A 21,755-nucleotide genomic window follows, 5' to 3' on the forward strand; every position below is an offset into this window, starting at 1 on the left:
GCCAAACGCCAATACTGTGCCGCTCTCATTGCATCCGTAAAGAACCGCCCTGCCACCCTGTTTCGGGTGTCCCGCTCCCTCTTGTTTCAGAGGCCGCGGGAGGCCCCTCTACAGGGCAGGGCAGAGGAGTTTGGGAAATATCTGCAGGATAAAGTCGCTAAAATCCGGAAGGATTGGGTCCCCTTCAGTGGTCCAATGGAGACGTCCATGGCGAGTCTTGAGGAATCGATCTGGGAGGAGTTTGACTTGGTTGCCATCGAGGATTTGGACAGATTGCGTGGACGACTGCGACCCACCACATGTTTATTGGACCCATGTCCCTCCTGGCTTGTACTGGCATCCTGGGAGGTTACACGAGACTGGCTCCTGGGCCTAGTGAATGCCTCGCTGAGCGAGGGGTCTCTCCCAGCCGCCTTGAAAGAGGCGGTGGTGAGACCCTTGCTCAAGAAGCCTTCCCTGGATCCTTTGGAGCTGGCCAATTATCGTCCTGTCTCCAACCTTCCCTTTTTGGCGAAGGTTGTAGAGAGTGTGGTGGCTTACCAGTTTCCACGACATCTGGAGGAGAATGATTATCTAGACCCACGCCAGTCCGGCTTTCGCCCTGGGCACAGCACAGAGACGGCCTTGGTCGCGTTGGTAGATGATCTCTGGAGGGCCAGAGATAGGGGCTGTTCCTCTATCCTGGTCCTATTAGACCTCTCGGCGGCTTTTGATACCATCGACCATGGTATCCTGTTGCACCGACTGGAGGGGTTGGGGGTCCGGGGCACCGTTTTGCGGTGGTTCGGCTCCTACCTCTCTGGCCGGACGCAACGTGTGTTGGCAGGGGAGCAGAGGTCGACCCTAAGCCCCCTGACTTGTGGGGTGCCACAGGGGTCGGTCCTCTTGCCATTCCTGTTCAACACATACATGAAGCCGCTGGGTGAGATCATCCGTGGTTTCGGGGTGGGATATCATCTGTACGCTGATGATACTCAGCTGTACATTTCCACCCCGAACCACCCCAACGAGGCCATCGAAGTGATGTCCCGGTGTGTGGAAGCCGTACGGGTCTGGATGGGTGACAACCGACTCAGGCTCAACCCTTCCAAGACGGAGTGGCTGTGGGTTCCGGCTCCCCGGTTCAATCAGATAATTCCATCCCTGGCCATTGGGGGCATTCAACTCGCCCCCGTGGAGCGGGTGCGCAATTTGGGCGTCCTCCTAGATGCCAGGCTGTCCATGGATGAACATGTGACAGCCGTGGCCAGGGGGGCGTTCCACCAGGTTCGCCTGGTGCGCCAATTGCGCCCCCTATTGGACCGGGACGCCCTGCGCACAGTCACCCATGCGCTGGTGACGTCTCGCCTGGACTACTGTAACGCTCTCTACATGGGGCTTCCCTTGAAATGCACTCGGAGACTGCAGTTGGTCCAGAATGCGGCCGCGCGGGTGATTATGGGGAGTACTAAGTACTCCCATGTGACACCACACCTGCGCGAGCTGCACTGGCTTCCTGTGGTCTATCGAGTGCGTTTCAAGGTCTTGATTACGATCTTTAAAGCGCTCCATGGCTCAGGACCTAGTTACCTGCGGGATCGTATTCTGCCCCATACATCCCTACGACCCATCCGCTCGCACAGAGAGGGACTTCTCCAGGTGCCGTCCACCAGACAGTGCCATGGGGCGGCGCCTAGGAGCAGAGCCTTCTCTGTGGCGGGCCCAGCCCTGTGGAATGACCTCCCCCCGCATATTAGGACCACTACTGACCTCCGCTCCTTCCGTGTCAAGCTCAAGACCCACCTTTTCCAAATAGCTGGCCTGGCTCAACCATAACTTCGTATCGCTCCTGATGGGTTTTTTAATTTAGTAATTTTATTTAAGGGGATTTTAAATTGTGTTTTTAACTGTCTTTCACTTATAAGTCAACTCTCCTCCATGCACATATGTATATGTCTCTGTTCTTTTTGTATATATGTTTGTTTTATGTGTATTTTTATCCGTTTTGATTGTACACCGCCCCGAGTCCTTCGGGAGAGGGTTGCGGCTAATCAAATAAAATTATTATTATTATTATTATTATTATTATTATTATTATTATTATTATTATTATTATTATTATTATTATTATTATTATTATTATTATTATTATTACTTTTGGATGCTATTTGGAACCCTGACCCCTTTGCCCTTATTCCCTGACCAAGGAGACTGACCTGGGAGGGCCAAAAGCTTTCTGCATACACCAGCACCGCTTGTAGGTCCGGGGGCTCTTGTGCCAATGGAGACTGCAGGAACAGAGGCTCCAAGAGGGCAAAGGAGGGAGTGCCTGTAGTTTTCGGACTATAAGAATTAAGATGCACCTAGTTTTTGGGGGAGGAAAACAAGGGGGGGGGGAAATCTGCATCTGCCTCCCAGCATCCACTCAGGTCCACCTGGAACGCAGCCCGTTCTAAAACAGCTGATCGGCAACACCCCCCCCCCAAATATTCGCTGTATAAGGTGCAGGCATTTCCACCCACTTTTTTTGTGTGTGGGGGGGAGGGAAGTGCGTCTTATACTCCGAAAAATGTGGCAATTGAAACCTAGCCTTAGAATCTCAGGGCCATTTCCCTTCTTCCGTCCCCCGTCCTCTCCAGGACAACAGTCTCCCTCCACAGGTCCAACCTGCAGCCACTCTGTCTAGTCCAAAGGAAAGAAGGAGTAGGGATGGCAGCCTAGTAGTCCCCCAATATTTGAGGAAGGGCTGCCCCAAAGAAGAGGGGGGGGGGTCAACCTATTCCCCAAAGCCCCTGAAGGCAGGACAAGAAGCAACGGATGAAAACTCATCCAGGAGAGAAGAAGCAACCTGGAACTAAGGAGAAACTTCCCTCACACAGGGAGAACAATTGACCAGTGGAACAGCTTGACACCAGAAGTTGTGGGTGCTCCGTCACTGGAGGTATTTAAGGAAAGATTGGATTGAAATGTTGTAGGGTCTCCTGCTTGAACAGGGGATTGGAGTAGAAGACCTCCTGCTCTATTCTGATCGATTCCCTGACCTTCAACGTCCCCTCCAACTCCGTGACTCTGATAACGGAGAGATGATGGCAGCTTCTCTCCCCTCCTTCTCACTCACTTTCTCCAGCCCAGGCTGACGTATCTGGTGGGTGGGTGGGGGTCTCCACCCATTCTCAGCTGCATGAGCCCCAGTCCCCCCTCCCTTTAAAGGAGCCCGTGCAAATGGCAGAGCAGAGCTGAGGATGATAAATGCCCCTCATCGCCCAGGCCTTCGCCTCCCACTCGCTCCTCTCGTCCTCCATCCTGCCTCCCTAATCCGATTAGGAGCCGAACCTCCAGGCAAGCTCAATCAATGGGCAGACGCCACACCGGGAGATCCGAGGCAGCTCGGCTTGTGGTGAGCCATCGATCAAACGCACGCTGGGGTTCTGGCTGGCTGGGGGGGGGGGGAAGGGAGCTGGAGAGGGCGCCCCGGTGCCCCCCAGAAGAAATGCCTTTGCTGGGCACCTCTGCACAGGCCTGGAGGCTTTGGCGAAGGGCAGCGAGCAGCTGTGCCACTATGGGGAGCTGCGGGAACGGAGCAGAAAGGATGCTGCGAGGGAGAAAAATGGGGCTGAGACCAGGGGTGAAATCCAGAAGGTTCTGGAGAACCGGTAGGAGAAATTGTGAGTAGTTTGGAGAAGCGGCAAATGCCACCTCTGGCTGGCCACGCCCCCATCTATTCTCTGCCTCCCGAGTCCCATCTGATCGGGAAGGAATGGGGATCTTGCAGTATCCTTCCCCTGCCACGCCCACCAAGCCACGCCCACCGAACCGGTAGTAAAAGAAATTGAATTTCACCGCTAGTTGAGACCCTAGGAAGAGTGCAGAGAAGAGCATCGAAGATTATCAGGAGGCTGAAACTTGCAAAGGCGGCTTGCAGGAGTTGGGGATGGTTGGTCTAGGGCAGGGCTGTCCAAACTTGGGAACTTTTAAGACTTGTGGACTTCAACTCTGGCTGGGGAATTCTGGGGGTTGAAGTCCACAAGTCTTAAAAGTTCCCAAGTTTGGACAGCCCTGAAAGAAGAACCAGTTTATTACAGGTGGTCCTCGACTTACAACGGTTCATTTAGTGACCGTTTGAAGTTATATTGGCCCCCATCCAAAAGTGACTTGTGATCGATCGTTTTTCACACTTTACAAGCACTGCAGCATCCAGATGGGATCGTACTTCAGATGTTCGGCAACTGATTCACATTTATGACGGTCGCAGTGTCCTGGAAGGTCAGGTGACCACCTTTTGTGACCTTCAGACAAGCAAAGTCAACAGGGAAGCCAGATTCACTTAACAACGCTGTGTCTAACTTAACAACTGCGGGGATTTACCAAACAACAGTGGCAGGAAAGGTCGTAAAAACTGACTCCAAGATCTGGGGCCCAATTATGGTCATAAGTTAAGGACTACCTGCATTTCCAGAAGAGGACCCGGTTAGAGGATAAGAGATCCAGGGACCGAAAAGCCCCTTTTCACCTGGCCGGGTGGTCTTTTGAGGACCAAGGAGAAGAAAACACAGCTGAGATCACACAGCATTTATTCCACCACAATTGCAATAACTTAAAACCTCCCTCTATTGCCCTGGGGGGGGGGGGGGGGCTGGAAACCACCTCCCCTCCCCCCAACACCTCGTTCGCCCTCTGGAGCAGAGATCAGGCGCTCAACCTGGGGGGGGGGTGTTGCTGGATGATGGGAGAAGGACCCACCACCACTACCTGAAACATGATGAGGACACCAGATTGACGCTTCCCCTGGGTTCTAAGCGATCCCCTCCTCTTCCTGGGGACCCTCCTCCTTCTGACCCCCTCCGATTGACCTGGACTACAACTCCCACGCACCCAGCCGGTGCCTGGAGGGTGGAGAGCTGCCCTTCCTGCTGCCCTCCAGAGAAAGCTGCCTCCCCACGGACATCTCTCCATGTCTTACGACTGCTTTATTGCCAACTCTTGTTCTGCCAGGCGCTGCCCCGGGGCACGGAGGGCCGGCGCCTAGGAAGGGTAGGAGACTTCGTCAGGGATCAGCGGGGCCTGGATGTCCAGTTTCCGGCTTTTGCTGTCCTCCAGGATCTCCAGGCGCAGCGAGGGCCCTCTGCGCTGGCCCTCGGTGGGCAGGGAGCCGTCCTGGCCTCGGGCCTTCAGCAGCTGCTTGTCCGAGTCGTCCACCGCGATCCTCAAGGTGCAGCCGTGGGGAAGGAGGTCCTGCTCGTAGGCCGCGGCAAGCTGGTTCACCACCCGGCGCTCCACCTGGGGAAGAGGGAAACCGGGCACGGCAGATGCCACTTCTGGCGCCTAAGGACTGGCACGGGCTGCCTTTTCCAAAGAATTTCCAGCAGCCCCCAAATCTCAGATTCCAGGGAGGGAAAATGAACCCCGTGAGAGGGACCTTCAGAGTTTACAGAAAGGGGGGTGGGGGCTAATTTATAACTGGGATGCAGAGGGACCCAAACTGGTTGGGGATTGGCAGAACGTCCTCATGTCTCAGGGAAAATGAATTTGAAAGAAGGGTTTTTTTTTTTCTTTTTTTTGCTTCTTGACTCACTGCACCTGGGAAAAGTAGGAAACCAGGAGACGGTGAGTTCTAGTTCTGTCTCTGCTTGGAAGATGGCTGAGTGGCCACTAGGTTGAGTGAGCAGCTCTGGGCCGGCCTTCGGCATGAGAGCTGACTGGGGGACTTTGGGCCAATCACCAGGAGACGGGGAGCTCTAGTCCTGCCAGGCCTTGAAAGCCACCTGGGTGACTTTGGGCCAGTTCTCTCGCAGCCCAACCAACCTTACAGGGCTGTTGTGGGGAAAATAGGAGGAAGGAGAAGAAGTATTAAGTACATCCGCTGCACATTTATAAAAACAAAAAAAGGTGGCAGATTGATAGATGAGATAAATAAATGAGATAAATAGATAAATGAGATAAATAGATGAGATAAATAGGTAGATGAGAGAGAAAATAGATAGACAGACAGAGAGACAGATGAAAGAGAGAGAGAGAGAGAGAGATGATAGACAGACAGAAACAGATAAATAAATGAACAGCAGGCGCAGAAACTTTGGGGGGAAAGTAAAGAATGACCTCAATGCAAAAGAAGAAGGGGTGAAGTGGGGGTGGGAGGGTGGGGGGGGGCATGGAGGGAGAGCCAAGCCGGCCTCAGCTCACCTCGTGCTTGATGGACCGGGCTCCGTAGTGCAGGTTGTAGCCGTCGGCCAGCACGTCCATCACCTCCCTGTCCCAGACCAGAGTGATGTTATGCCTCGCTTTGGCCTGCAGGGGGAGGCAGGAGCAGCAGTGAGCGAAGTTTTCATCAGGAAAAAGATTCTGCCCCCCTGAATGCAGGTTAGTTCTCGACTTACGACCGCAATCGGGCTCAACATTTCTGTTGCTAAGTGAAACTTTCCTTGAGTGAGTTTTGAAACCCAATTCCACGACTTCTTCTTAAGTAAAATCACTGCAGTTATGAAGTTAGCAACACGGTTATTAAGTGAATCTGACTTCACTGGTCGTCGTAAAATGTGCCAATTGCCAAGTGTCTTGATTTTGATCACGTGACCTATGGGGGGGGGGGCCGCCACGGTCGTGAAAACGTAAGCCACTTATTTTCAGTGTTGCTGTAACTTTGAACGGTCACTAAATGAATGGTTGTAAGTCGAGGACTGCCTGTACTGAAGTGGGAGTGGCGCTCGGTCCAGCGGGGGGAAGGCTGGCAGGACTTACCCGTTTGGCCCAGAAACTCAGCTCCTTGTTGACCAGCTGGATCAGCTCCGACTGGCAAAAGGGGAGGAAGTAGACGATCTCATTGATCCTGCCCAGGAATTCGTCCCGCCGGAAGTGAGCCTGCGGAAGGGCAAAGAACGGAGCATGGAGGGGGACTGGCCGGCACAGACCCATCTGCTACCCTCCCTTTGGGAATTGCTGGGGGAAGGGAGCGGGATGGCAGGGGGGGGTATACATTCAATTAAATCAGATGAAAGGATAACAGAATTGGAAGGGATCCTGGAGGTCATCTAGTCCAACCCCCTTCTCAAGCAGGAGACCCCGTACCATTCCAGACAAATGGTTGTCCAATCTCTTCTTGAAAGCCTCCACTGATGGAGCACCCACAACTTCTGGTGGCAGGCTGTTCCACTGGCTAACCGTTCTATCACGACGGCCACCAAGTTACGGCCTCGCTGTTGATGAAAGCGACTGGAGCCCCTTGTGGAGCTGTGCGTGGAGGTTTCCAAGAAGAGACTGGACAGGCAGTCCTCGACTTACAATAGGCATTCAGATTCTAAGCAACAGAAAGGTTGGGCTCCATTACGGTCGTAAGTCGAGGACTGCCTGTGTAGGGCAAGGGTGGTGGACAACAATGGCCCCTTAACGACCTCTGGGCTTCAATTCCAGGAATTCCTGGCAACCCTCTGCTATAAGGACCCCTGCCTGAGCAGGGGGATGGACTGGATGACCTCTAATGACCTCCTCTTCCACCTCTGTCATTCTGTCAAGCCCTGGGGGCTTCCAAGATTTCTCCCAGGGGGGTGGGGGAAAGCCAGGCCTCCAGAGGTACCAGCCTGGAGTCTGGGGGAGCTAGGGAAGGGCCGAGGCCTTCGGAGCCCAGCTGGCGGTGGAAGCAGCGGGCAAAAGACAGCTGCCATTTCCGGACCTCCAGGGCAGTAAACAGCCCCATCTGTACCTTCAGGATGGGCCGGATGACGTTCTCCTTGAACTGCTTGGAGATGGTTATCTTGTCCCTCACCTGGACATCGTCTGGAAGACAAAAGCAGCGCTGACGGGGCCCCAAAACACAGCCCTTGCGGGGGGGGGGGGAGGGGGAAGAGAGCATCCTTTCTGGGGGTGGAGAAAGGGATGGCTGGCCTCCATCTCTCCCTATCCCTCCCTCCTTCCCTCCCTCCCTATCCATCTTTCCCTCTATTCCATCCATCCACCCATCCATCCTTCCTTCCCTCTCTATTCCCTCCCCGTCCATCCTTCCATCCATCTCTCTATCCCTCCCTCCCTCCCTCTATTGCATTCATCCCTCCCTCTTTCTATCCATCCCTCCATCCTCCCCTCGTTCTCCCAAAGGGGAGGGGCCTTCTGTGCCTTGAGAAGAGGAGCCATCCGGCCATCCGGTGGTCAGCAGCTCCCCTGCAGGTGGGCCTCAACTCACCACCATTCATTTAGTGACCGTTAAAAATCACAGCCGCCCTGAAAAAAATCGACTTAGGACCATTTTTCACACTTACGACCATTGCAAGCCCCCCCCCCTTGGCCCGGTGATCAAAATTTGGACCCTTGGCAACTGGCACGTACTTATGACGGTCGCAGGTCCTGGGGCCAAGCGATCCCCTTTGCAACCTTCCGACCAGCAAAGCCAACAAGGAAGGCAGATTCACTTAACGACCACATGGCTAACTTATCAACGGAAGTGATTCACTTAACAACCGTGGTGAGAAAGGTCGTAAAATGGTGCGCAAGTCACTTGACCGCTGTCTTGCTTAGCAACAGAACTTTGGGGCTCAAGTGGGGTCGTAAGTCAAGGGCTCCCCCGTTATTGAAGGGCAAGCGGTCAAGGCAAGAGGGGGGAAGGGGGCTGCCCCACCAGGCTCCAGGGCTATGGGGGAATCGAAATGTTCTTTGCTACCGGCTCTGTGGGCGTGGCTTGGTGGGTGTCATGTGACTGGGTGGGCGTGGCTATCTAGCCATGCAACTGGGGGACCAAAAGACAAAAGTTCACTTTAACAATGTGGATCAGGGTTGGACTAGATGACCTCCAGGTCCCTTCCAGCCCTGGGTTAATCCTCTGAAGCTGCTTCTGGGGCTTGTAGTCCTCCTTCCCTCCCTTTTTCTTTCTCCCTTTCCCTCTCTCTCTCTCTCTCTTCCATTCTCAGAAACCCCCCCACCCCCCGTTTGTGGCCTTGCAGGCCTCAGGGAAGCCTGCTGGGAGCAAAAACGGACCCCCCCCACTCCCCACCCCCATGTTTCTGGAGAACCTGTAGTAAAAAAAATGCTCAAAAAGGAAAAAAAGTTCCTCGGAACTTTAAAAAAAAAGAAACTTTTTTGAGTACTTTTCTGAGCCGCCAGCCTTTCCGCCCTTCCCCCGGGGGCTCTGGGGTCCCCTTGGCAGGGCAGGGCCAGGTACCCACCCAGCTTCTGGGCGATCCTCTTGCGGCTGAGCTCCGTGGCATCCTCCCTCAGCTCCAAGGCATGCTGGGCGATCTCGTCACTGGCCACGTTGGAGGTCATGATGAAGATGGCATCCTTGCAGTCGATGGTCTTCCCCTTCCCGTCCGTCAGCCGGCCCTGCGGAAGGGGAAGGGGGCTTCAGGCCCAAGGGAAGTCCCCTCCCCCCTAAGGGTATCAAAGAAAGCAAACCCACCCTTCCCCCCAACACTGATGAGGTTCTCCAGTTGGGTCACGAGACGTCTGCAAGGAGACCACCAGAGACCCCACAGTCCTCCTCTTCCCCCTCCCTGCAAACCCCACTTCCTTCTAGCACTGAGGACGTTCCCCAGTTGGGTCACGAGACGTCTGCAAGGGCCAACTGGCCCAACATTTATGACGGCCGCAGTATCCTGGAGTCGTGTGATCCACTTGGGCAACTTTCTGACCATCAAAGTCAAAGGGCAAGCCGGATTCACTTAACGACCAGGGTAATAATTTAATGACTTCAGTGGTTTCCTTAACAGCTGCGGCCAGAAAAGTCATAAAATGGGCCAAAACTCATTTAACAAATTTCTCACTTAACACCCGTCCATTTTGGTGAAATGATCAAAAACTCATTTGGCCACTGTGGCCCCGAATGAAGGACTTGGGCTCAGGGTAAATGAATCCACCCCCTTGAAAGGAACCGCCTGGGCTTCGGCCTCTGAGCTGGGGTCCAACCCCTCCCCCCCCCCGAAGGGAGATGGGGCAGGGCAGGAGGGCCCCTGGCCCCTGTAGGGTGTCCGTTCTCCCCTCTGAGAACACTAAGGATCTTTTGAAGGCAGCAACGGTTGATGAGAGGAGCAAGGAGGAAAGAGAATTGGGGGGGGGTGTTGTCTGCTCCCCCTCCCCTTTCTAAGTGTCGCCAGGAGCGGTCCTGTCCAGCCGAACGACACACATTTGTGTCAGAGCTGGGGATTAACATTTCGGTTATTGCTCTGTCAGACCGGCAGTTCAGGAATTGATTTCGCATTTAGCGGCTGCCACCGTGATCTATGCAAGAAAAATGCCAGCGTTATTAATCCTGGGGAAAAGGAAGAAACAACAGCAGAAGCCTCAGGTGGCACCACCAAGGACGCCGCCATTCTCCTCTCCCCTCCCCCCCCAACAAAATGCAAAGAATGGAGGTTGGCAGAGGGTCAGGACGCTCCGTGCCAGCTGAGGGTGTCATCTTTTCTTTTGGGTCTTTGGCCTGACGGACTTTCCATTATTCTACCATGCATTTTCTATGGTGGGGAAATGGGAGGGGGTTAGATGATATGCAGCCATAACAACATTCTTCTTAAGAAAGCCAAGGTCACCCTTTGTCTCTGCATCTCTGCACCTGACCGGAACTGGATGGGTGGAAGCTGCCAGTGTGGCAGTGGGAGGTTGGACCATGGGATGGTGGGTGTGGGGGCAGAACTTTCAACTGGGTGGGGGAAACCGGGAAGCTTTCAGATTCAGGTTTTCCCAGCTGTGCCAACGTGGCTCTCTTCAAAAATTGGGACTTGGAGGAATCCTTTGCCTCGCACTCTGATTCACTTTCGGATGCTATTTGGAACCCTGACAAAGGGATTTAGGGGTGGGGGTTGCCTCCCCCGATCCAGCTGGGTGCAGAGGCTCCGTGGCACTCAATGACACAGCTGGGCATGGTGGCCCCATTACAGATGTTAAGTCAGGACGTCGTAATGTGGGACACCCACACGGCTGACCTGATTTTCTGAGGCTTTTGGGGAGGTTTAGGGTGTGGAGAGGGGATCTACCAGCTTGGCTCCTGATTGGCTACTACTGGAAGCTTCTAGGGGTCCAGCTCAACAGAACAGAATACAGTTGGAAGGGCCCTTGGAGGTCTTCTAGTCCAACCCCCTGCTCAAGGCATGAGACCCTCTACCATTTCAGTCCAATCTCTTCTTAAAAGCCTCCGGGGGTGATGGAGCACCCACGATTTCTGGGGGCAACTTCTGCTCCACTGGTGAATCGTCCTCCCTCTCAGGAAAATTCCTCCTCAAATCCAGGTTGCTTCTTCTCTCCCTGGTCAGTTTCCACCCGTTCCTCCTTGTTCTGCCCCCAGGGGCTTTGGAGAAGAGTCTGGCAGGGCTATCTGAAGGGCCCAAGGTCCAATGAATGAATGAATGATGAGCCACCCCCAGCCTGGACCAACTTCACCGGAAGTCAGAGAGGAGGAGGAGGAGGGGATTCAACTGGTGGAGTGTTGCATAAAAAGCTGTTTGCTTTAACTCGACACGCTACCCAGAGTCCCTACAGTGAGATGGACAGCCAAGGAACAAACGGATGAAGAAGTGAACGATCCAGAACCCAAAACAAAAGAATGACTGAAGGACCTGGAACAAATGAATTAATGAATGACCAAGAATCCAGAAGAATGACTGAACGATCCAGCACCCAGAACAAAAGAATGACTGGAACCTAGAACAAATGGAATGACCAAGAATTCAGAAGAAAAGAATGATCTGGAACCCATAACAAAAAGAATGACTGAATGATCTAGAACCCAGAACAAAAGAATGACTGAGGGTCCCGGAACCTAGAACAAGTGAATTAATGAAAGACCAAGAACCCAGAAGAAAAGAATGATCTGGAACTTAGGACAAATGAATAACCTGGAACCCAGAACAAAAGAATGGCTGAATGATCCAGAACCCAAAACAAAAGAATGACTGAAGGACCTGGGACCTAGAATGAATGAATGACCTGGAACCCAAAACAAAAGAATGACTGAATGACCTGGAACTCAGAAGAAAAGAACAAACGAATGACCTGGAACCCAGAACAACCCCAGGGAGACTGATCTTACTTCATCGAAGAGCTGCAGCATGATGGTCAGGACGTCTGGGTGGGCCTTGTCCACCTCATCAAAGAGGACCACGGCGTTGGGGCACTGCTTCAGCTTCTTTGTGAGCTGCCCCCCTTCGTCATGACCAATGTAGCCTGGCGGAGAGCCTATGAACTTGGCCACCTGCAAGACACCCCCCCCCCAGAGTTACACCATCGAGACTTCTGGGGGTTCAAACCAAGCTGTCCCTCCCCCCCCCAGTGAAAGAGGATGCTGCTCCTGAGGAGGCCACAACCTGGGGAGGGGGTAGCCGTATTTGGAACATGGCAAATCCAACCCCACCAGCTGCGATCCCAAGGAATCCGTGTTTTTTCGTGGGAGGTTCTCGGGAGAAACATGGGTTCTCTGATTCAATCTGGACAGAAGCTTTTTGGCATCTGGCAAGAGCTGGGAGAAGGACCAAGGAAGGAAAATGGGAAGACCCTCCTCGCCCACAGCTTCATTAGCTACCCCCTTCTAGCACTGAGGATGTAACCAAGTTGGGTCATGAAACGTCTGCAAGCAAATAAACAAGCTCAAGGACCCCCCTGTCCTCCTCCTCCTCCTCTCCACAAACCCCACTCCCTTCTAGCGCTGATGATGTTCCCTAGTTGGGTCCTGAAATGTCTGCAAGTCCTTATCATCTGGACACCTACTCCCCCCCCCCTCATCGAAGGACGAACCAGGACAATGCCTCTTATCCCCCCACATTGACTTATTTTCACCATCTATAGCACCTTAACCCCCATTGGAATTTTAATAATAACTTATTCGAGGTTAGACTTGCTCCGCCTGCGGGAGGCCCCTCTCTCGCAGGTATGGCCCTTGGCTCTCTCAAGGGCCCGCCTCGATGACGGGTTCGTGAACCCCGAGAGGTGCAGGAGACGGAAGTTAAGGGGATTTTTAATAAAATGTTTTTTATCTTTTTTAGGGGGTTCCAGGGTGGGGGGGAGGGCCAATCAGACCGGGAGGAGAGCCAGTGCCAGGCAAACAGGTGAGTCCAGGAAGGACGGGAGTGAGGTGGAGGGGGGAAAGCAAAGGTCACTTCAACAGAGGGTTGTTCTATTACAACAGTCGTGGGGAGGGGGGGATGCGAGGACAGGAGAAGATCTCAAGGTCGGTTGGGAGACCGTGGCTGTTGGTTACGCCCGGTCGCTTGTACCAACCCCTGCAGTCTAGGTGGACAGGAACTACAGAGCCAGGGCCTGCGGCTGATGCTTTGCAATGCAAGGTCTGTTACTAACAAGGCCCCCCTCATCAATGAGTTGATCTCAGAGGGGGAGCTAGACCTTGCAGGGATAACGGAGACCTGGTTGGGCCACGAGGGTGGTTTACCCCTCGTGGAAATGTGCCCACCAGGTTTCCGGGCATTCCATCAGCCCCGGGCCCTGGGCAAGGGTGGTGGGGTGGCGGTGGTTATTCGGGAATGTTTAGAGCCGAGGGAGTTCACTGTCCCTCAGATACCCGGGTGTGAGTCCCTTGGTGTGAACTGGGGCCCAGGGAGGCAGTGGGGCTTGCTGATTGTATACTTGGCTCCTCGCTATGCATCAGCAGCCCTGCCCGAGCTCCTCAAGCTAATCTCAGAGACGGCAGTTGAGACCCCCAGACTCTTGGTCATGGGGGACTTCAACTTGCCGTCGACGGGAGCGGCCTCTGAGGCGGCTCGGGAGTTCATGGCTTCCATGACGGCCATGGACCTGAGCCAATTAGTTCAGGGCCCCACTCACGAAGGGGGCCACACACTGGACCTTATTTTTGTATCTGAACAGTGGACGAGTGATCTGGGAATAGGGGACTTAGTCATCACGCCCCTGTCATGGTCAGATCACTCATCCCTCCGGCTGGACTTCCCTGGCGCTATCCCCCACCGCGAGGAGGCGGAACCAGACTCTCCAAGCTGGTACCGCCCCAGGCTCCTGATGGAACCGGATAGATTCCAGACGGAGCTTGGGCCAATACCTGTAGCCCTGTCCCGCTCCCGGTCAGAGGACCTAGTGACTGCCTGGAATAGGGCGACGGCTGGGGCCTTGGACCGGGTTGCGCCTTTGCGACCTCTCCGGCGGCATCGATCCACCCGGGCTCCTTGGTTCACTGAGGAGCTAAGGGTGATGAAGCGCCACAGGAGACATCTAGAGAGCAGGTGGAGGTCCTCACGCTCCGAATCTGACCGAACACAGGTAAGAGCCTATTTGCGGACTTACCTTGTGGCAATGAGAGCGGCCAAGCGTAGATATTGTGCTGCCCTTATTGCGTCCGCGGATAACCGCCCTGCCGCCCTGTTTCGGGTGACCCGCTCCCTTTTATCGCAGGGGACGCGGGGGGCACCCTTACAGGGAAGAGCAGAGGAGTTTGGGGAATATCTGCGGGACAAAATCGCTCAGATCCGGAGTGGATGGACCTCCGTCAGTGGACCGGACGGGCCGTCAGCAGCGAATCTTGAGAGACCATTCTGGGAGGAGTTTGACTCTGTTGCCCCCGAGGATTTGGACAGGTTGCGTGGAAGGCTGCGACCCACCACATGTTCAATGGACCCGTGTCCCTCCTGGCTGGTACTGGCAGCCTGGGAGGTGACACGAGGCTGGCTTCTGGGCCTGGTGAACGCCTCGTTGGGTGAGGGATACTTGCCAACTGCCTTGAAAGAGGCGGTGGTGAGACCCTTGCTCAAGAGGCCTTCGCTCGACCCAACGGAGCTAGCTAATTATCGTCCAGTCTCCAACCTTCCCTTTTTGGCGAAGGTTGTTGAGAATGTGGTGGCGCAGCAGTTTCCACGACACCTTGACGAATCCGATTATCTAGACTCACGCCAGTCCGGCTTCCGCCCCGGGCACAGCACAGAGACAGCCTTGGTCGCGTTGGTTGATGATCTCTGGAGGGCCAGAGATAGGGGTTGTTCCTCTATCCTGGTCCTATTAGACCTCTCGGCGGCTTTTGATACCATCGACCATGGTATCCTATTGCGCCGGTTGGAGGGGATGGGAGTCGGCGGCACCGTTTTGCGGTGGTTCGGCTCCTACCTCTCCGACCGGAAGCAATGTGTGTTGACAGGGGGGCAGAGGTCGACCCTGAGGCCACTCACTTGTGGGGTGCCACAGGGATCGGTCCTCTCGCCTCTCCTGTTCAACACATATGTGAAGCCACTGGGTGAGATCATCCGTGGTTTTGGGGTTGAGTATCACCTCTACGCTGATGATACTCAGCTGTACATTTCAACCCCAAACCACCCCAACGAGGCTGTCGAAGTGATGTCCCGGTGTTTGGAAGCCGTCGGGGTCTGGATGGGGGACAACAGACTCAAACTCAACCCCTCCAAGACTGAGTGGCTGTGGCTACCGGCACCTCAGTTCAGCCAGCTGATACCATCGCTGGCCATAGGGGGCGAACAACTGTCCCCTGTGGAACGGGCGCGCAATTTGGGCGTCCTCCTTGATGCCCGGCTGTCAATGGATGACCATGTGGCAGCCGTGGCAAGGGGGGCGTTCCACCAGGTTTGCCTGGTGCGCCAATTGCGCCCCCTGCTGGACCGGAGTGCCCTACGCACGGTCACTCACGCGCTGGTGACGTCTCGCCTGGACTACTGCAATGCCCTCTACATGGGGCTCCCCTTGGGACGCATCCGGAGACTACAGCTAGTCCAGAACGCAGCCGCGCGGGCCATCATGGGGAGTGCACGATACTCCCGCGTAACACCCCTCCTGCGCGAGCTGCACTGGCTGCCTGTGGCCTTTCGGGTGCGTTTCAAGGTATTGATTACCATCTTTAAAGCGCTCCATGGCATAGGACCTAGTTATCTGCAGGATCGCATCCTACCACACACGTCCCTACAACCAATCCGCTCTCACAGGGAGGGACTCCTCCTGGTGCCGTCCACCAGGCAATGCCAGCGGGCGACACCTAGGAGTAGATCCTTCTCTGTGATGGGCCCAACCCTCTGGAATGACCTCCCCCCCGACATCAGAACCACCACTGACCTCCGTTCCTTCCGTCAAAAACTAAAGACTCACCTGTTTCAATCAGCTGGCCTGGCACTCTCTTAGTCTTACCTCCCGGGGATATATTTTAATTGGGTTTGGGTATTTTAATTGGGATGTTTTAGGGCTTTTATACTATATTTATTTCTTTGTACAGTCTCACCTCCTCCACTCATATGCTTAAGTATTTAATTGTTTATATATTATTTATAGTGTTATTTATGTATTTTATCTGTGTTTCATTGACTGTACACCTCCCCGAGTCCCTTTTGGGGAGAGGGGGCGGTTTATAAATCCAAATAAATAAATAAATAAATAATAATGCAAGAAAACCACCAGGCTCAGAGAGCACCAGGGACCCCACAGTCCTCCTCCTCCTTCTTCCTCCTCTTCTCCCCCCCTCCTCCTCTCTGCAAACCCCACTCCCTTCTAGCACTGATGATATTCCCTAGTTGTGTCCTGAAACGTCTGCAAGGAAACCAGTGCCTTAGAGAGCACCAGGGACCCCTCATGCCAACCCTGAGCTACAAAGATGCTTTCCCCCTGAGACTAGCAAAGAGTAAGAAGTTTTAGTCAGAGAAAGAGCAGCTCCTGGAGGGAGACAGCCAAGCCCCCTGGGGAGAGGTCTACCTCTGGGGCAGTGAAGGCGAGAGGGGTGCTTGGGGTATGCAAGAGGGGGCTATGGGCTGAGAGGGCACCAGGCTGGTGAGGCCTGGCAGAAGTGGCACCTCTCCTCCTCCTCCTCCTCCTCACCTCATGTCTCTCCTGAAACTCCGACATGTCCAAGCGGATGAAGCCCTGCGGAGGAAAGCAGCAAAGGGGAATTAGAAATGTTGCCAGACGTTCTCAAGCCATTTAAGTGAGGGAGCAGCCTCTACCAAAGGTTTGGGGCAACATTTCACCCCTTCTGAAGATTAAATTGGTGCCTGCCAACAAGGGAAGAAGGGTGGCCTCTTGGAGGGACCCCTGAGGACTCCTTCATTCTACCTACACCAGACACGGAGGCAGGCTGTGCATCCGATGCCGTTCGCAAGACTCACTTCCCTGAAATGCCCCTAGGCCAAAAAATAGGAAATTTAATGCTACTGCGTGAAACAGAACAGCAGAGCATTAAAACTACTGAAATGTTTGCAAACATGCCAAGAGATATACGGCATCCCTCCACAAACCAAGAATTTAAATGACGAGCGGAATAAAACACAAGCTAAAGTAAATCCGCAGATGTCCGTGGAAGTGAAATAAGGCTTCTGGGGGATGCGTAGGTTATTACTCGTGGGGAAAGCACCCGTTTGCTTGCAGAGAGGCGGCTTCGCTGGAATGGAAAGCCAAGATCCGTTTCTCTCTAAGAGTGCCTGGATTTTTCAGTCGGGCAACAGCTGAAAACGCCCGAGTCTCAAGTTACCATCAAGATTCGGCTCCTCTACTGGACAAGGACTACCCATCTTCTCCATCTGATGGGGAAACAATGTAAACCACGGCCATTTGACCACGGGACGCCATGAACAGAGGCTGCTTATGGGCACATTGGGGGAGAGGCTCAGTCATCACAACTTCAAAATCAGGTCATAAATACCTTTTTGGGGGGTGTAACTTTGAATGGTTGATAAGCAAACGGTTGTAAGACGAGGACTGTCCAGAACGGTCTCTGGCATCCACACCAAGGCTCTCTGACTTTAAGACTTGTAGACTTCAACTCCCAGAATTCCTCAGCCAGCCAGAGGGATTCTGGGAGCTGAGGTCCACAGGCCCCAAAGGGGTCAAGGATGGAGATTCCAATTCCACACGTTATCAGCCTGACCCTTCCTCTCCTGGGCCCACCTGGGCTGCTGCTTCCCACTGAGAAGAGGGCTTACCTTCTTGACGTCTTTGTGCAGGTACTTGGCAGTCTGCTTGGCCAACTCAGTTTTACCTGTTCAGGAGGCAAGAGAGAGGCTCCCATGAGCACAACAAAAAGCAGGAAGTCCAAGTGGGCTTTGTGTCCCTAACTGTGAGGGCATTGCACACACCTGTTGCCACCACAGCACAATAGCCAGCTGCTGGTGACAGCCAACCACTTTTAGATAGTGAGCATCGTGGTTGCCACAACGTTAAACAAAAGAAAAGACGTGGAGACTCTGGAAAGAGTGCAGAGAAGAGCAACCAGGAAGATGAGGGAACAGAGGCTAAAACATACGAAGAACGGTTGCAGGAATTTTGGGTATGTCTGCTTTAATGAAAAGAAGGACCAGGGTGACATGATAGCAGCCTTCCAATACTTGAGGGGCTGCCACAGAGAAGAGGGGGTCAAGCTATTCTCCAAAGCCCCTGAAGGCAGGACCGGAAGCCACGGATGGAGAATCAATCAAGGAGAGAAGCAGCTTAGCACTAAGGAGGAATTTCCTGACAGTGAGGACAATCAATCCGTAGAACAGAAATTGCCTTCAGAAATTGTGGGACCTCCATCACTGGAGGCTTTGAAGAAGAGATGGGACAGCCACTGAATATCTGAAATGGAGTAGGGTTTCCTGCTTGAGGAGGGGGTTGGACTAGAAGACCTCCAAGGTCCCTTCCAATTCTTTTATCCTGTTATTATCTGTAGAATTTCCATTGTTAAGCAAGGCAGTTGTTGCTGATCTTAAGAAAACATTTTTTTTGGCCAGGGTTGTTAAACAAATCACTGCTGGTTAAGCGAATCGCAGGGTTTTCCCCACTGACTTCACTTGTGGGAACGTAGCTGGGAAGGTCGCCAACGGATCAGGCCAGGAATGCTGGTTTAAGACGCAGATGATCTTGAGACAAGGAGCAGTGAATGCTAGGAAGCCCAATATTCTTTGAGAACTGGATTTATATGCAGCTCTGGTCGTAAAAGTCTAGACCATTAATAATTCAAAATGTATACTGCAAAGCCAATCTATTTTGATATGTACCAGCAGGCAGGGCAGCTCACTAGAGTTCCTGGCCAGGTGTGTCTCTGCAAGGAGCTGCTGTTCTGGCAGGTGTCCCGAAGGTCAAATGCACCTTTGAGATTTATTTACTATTTATGGACTACGAGGGTTTCCCCCCCAACTGTAGTTATTTGACCCTAAGCAGCCTATAAACAACCATGTACAAATAGATAATATTAAAACTATTCAGAACCAACTCCCCCCCCCCCCCCGAAATTATCAATCTATGGAAAATGTATCCTGCCAGCTCAGGGGGAACATTAGAGAAATTCTTTTCTTTTTTTCCTTTTGTTTTATTATTTCTACAGCTGCCCAACTCAATCAAGTAACTCTGGGTGGCTCACGGTTCTAAAATTGCAAAAATTACAAACCATAAAATGATAAATTCTTGATTTTTGTTTCTCTGCTGCCACTGTTCTTCCCTGCACCCTCAGCGGTGGCCACGGAATGTAAGATGGGAAAGGAAGAAAATGCTAGAACCTGTGAGCACATTTCAGTGGGAAGCACCAAGCTCAGGCATCGCCATGACCCCTCAGTCATCTTTCTCTTCCTCCTCCTCCACTCCCTCCCCCCATTCTTCCCCACAACTCCCACACCCTTCTAGCACTGATGAAGTTACCAAGTTGGGTGATGAAATGTCTGCAAGGAAAGTTCTCCCTTTTTCAGGTGTGAGAATTATAACCTGAGAAGCTGCCAGTTGTGGCAGCATAAAAGCAATGCAATGTCCCGGGGTCATGTGATCCCTTTTGTGGCATTCTGACCGGCAAAGTCAGATTCACTTAATAACTGTGGTGATTCGCTTAACAACTATGGCAAGAAAGGTCGTAAAACGGGACACAACTCGCTTAAGAGCTGCCTTTGCTTAGCAATGGAAATTTTGAGCTCAGTTGTGGTTGTAAGTGGAGGACTCCCTGCATTCTGTAGGGTTCCTGATGGAGGTTAATATATTTGTTGTTGGGAGAGAAATTTATCCTCTTTTATAATGCTCAAATCTGGATTAATTTGGATTTCTTGACTACTCAGGATGATTCACTCCCTGCAATCTGGATTTGTGGAATTAGTGCGTCTGTTTGTGTGAGAAAACTTGCTGATGACACCCATCTAGACCAGGGATTCTCAACTTTGCTAGGTGGCTGAGGGATTCTGGGAGTTGGAAGTCCAAGAAGCCTTGAGAGAGGCCAAGGCCCCTTAAACCAACCTACCTCTCACCCGAGGGCTTCCACTGTCCCAGAGACAACAATCCCCAGATTAAACTCAGGTAGCCTCCAGGAAAGAAGCCCCTTCCCCTCGAGTGGCAGTGCAGGTATACGGAGCCCCCCGAAGAGTTGGTCTGACTGTTGTGGGGTTGGGGTTTTTCCTTCTGTAAGCCTTGTGGAGTCACCCTGGGCGTGTGGGTGGCCTTACCAATTCTGTTAATAAATGATAAACTTTAAAATTGTATGGCAGAAGGGTGTTTGAGGTCAATAAAGGAAAATATACGTAGCTCAGGGTTGCAATGAGGTTTTCTTGCAAACGTCTCGTGACCCAAAGTAGGTAACATCATCAGTGCTAGAAGGGAGGGGATTTTGCAGGGAAGAGGAGGAAGAGGAAGAGGAGGAAGGCTTTGGGGTCTTTGGCGATGTCTGAGCTTGGGGCTTTTCTTGCAGACATTTCATCATCCAACTTGGTAACTTCATCAGTGCTAGGAGGCTGTGGGAGTTGTGGAGAAGAAGAGGAGGAGGGGAAGAATGGAGGGGGAGGAAGAGGAAGATGACTGAGGGGCCCTTGGTGCTCTCTGAGCTTGCTTCTTTTCTTGCAAACGTTTCATGACCCAAACTAGGTAACATCATCAGTGTCACGTAACGTGGGTTATGAGACGTCTGCAAGGAAAGGACCCAGCTGAGGAGTGTTTTGGGATCCTGGTGGCCTCCTTTCCCCCCCATTTGTCTCGCTTATCCCTCTGAAGGACGACACAGGGAAGGCCCCAGGCGGCTGGAGAGCATCTTCTCAGCCGTGGTGGTGGAAGGAAAGCAGGGTTACCTATTCCCGAAGATCCCAGGAAGAGGAAGACGAGCGGGTGTTCTTCATCGTACCATCCATTTTCCTTTCTCCGGATGGCTGGAAAAGGAAAAACAAAGAAAAGAGGGGGGGAAAAAAAGGGGGGGTTGTTATATATCTGGGCGCATAAGTTTAAAAAAAGAAAAGAAAAGAAAAGAAAAGGGAATGGCGTATAAATCAATGACACAACAGCCAGGATAATTATCACTAAGTATACACTATGTTTTATTGCTCTCTGCCCACTCAGAGTCCTGGCTGCCATTAGAGCTACCTAATTTGATTAGCCAGCAAGGGCCCCAGAGGTACCTAATCAGGTTAGCATGGATTTGGAAAGCTGCCCAGAGCAGATTTCGGATAAAGTTTTCCAGGATGTGCACTTAGGGTTGCCAGGGAAACCAGAGAGGAGGATGGAGACTGAATGAACCAGAAAGGGACCAGGAAGGTGGGGGGGAGAGAGAGAAGGAGGAGGAGGGGGCTCTCCAGTCAGCCTGAAAAGGGTTGGCAAGGAGAGGCTCACGGCTTCTTTGATGCTGAGGGATGGACGGACGGACGGGAAGGCAAGCATACTCAGCCATCAAGGTCACAGGACAGACCAGCACGTGGGGGTCAAGGGGTGGGTGGATGTGGAGGAGGTGCCGAGTCTGCCGTGGAAGAAAATCCTCTTCGGGCCGAGGAGGACAGAAGGCTGAGATACCAAGAGTAGAATAGAGAAGAAGAGGAGAGCAAAGAGGAAAAAGGAAGGATGGAGGACAGAAGAAGGGGGAAGAGGAAAGAGGAAAAGAGAGCAAAGGAGAGAAAGGAGGGATGGAAAGGAGAAGAAGGGAGGAG

The 21,755-nt window shown here is 52.9% G+C and overlaps 1 protein-coding gene across 2 annotated transcripts in view; it reads right to left on the reverse strand.

Annotated features, from left to right (window-relative positions):
- Positions 1-4,533: 4,533 nt before the first annotated feature.
- Positions 4,534-21,755, reverse strand: part of CLPB (ClpB family mitochondrial disaggregase) — a 69,337-nt gene continuing 52,115 nt past the window's right edge. For both annotated transcript variants that reach the window (XM_081951756.1, XM_081951755.1), the window contains 9 exons: positions 20,910-20,987; positions 17,820-17,875; positions 16,720-16,764; positions 11,981-12,142; positions 9,126-9,282; positions 7,673-7,746; positions 6,715-6,834; positions 6,160-6,264; positions 4,534-5,256 (listed from right to left, as the gene is read on the reverse strand). In XM_081951756.1, the coding sequence (XP_081807882.1) occupies positions 5,002-5,256; positions 6,160-6,264; positions 6,715-6,834; positions 7,673-7,746; positions 9,126-9,282; positions 11,981-12,142; positions 16,720-16,764; positions 17,820-17,875; positions 20,910-20,987 (1,052 nt within the window). In that variant the 3' untranslated portion in view covers positions 4,534-5,001. The remainder of the gene's footprint in view (positions 5,257-6,159; positions 6,265-6,714; positions 6,835-7,672; positions 7,747-9,125; positions 9,283-11,980; positions 12,143-16,719; positions 16,765-17,819; positions 17,876-20,909; positions 20,988-21,755) is intronic.

The sequence above is a fragment of the Natrix helvetica genome (assembly GCF_964273705.1).
Source record: "Natrix helvetica genome assembly, chromosome: 4".
NCBI classification, from domain to species: Eukaryota; Metazoa; Chordata; class Lepidosauria; order Squamata; family Natricidae; genus Natrix; species Natrix helvetica.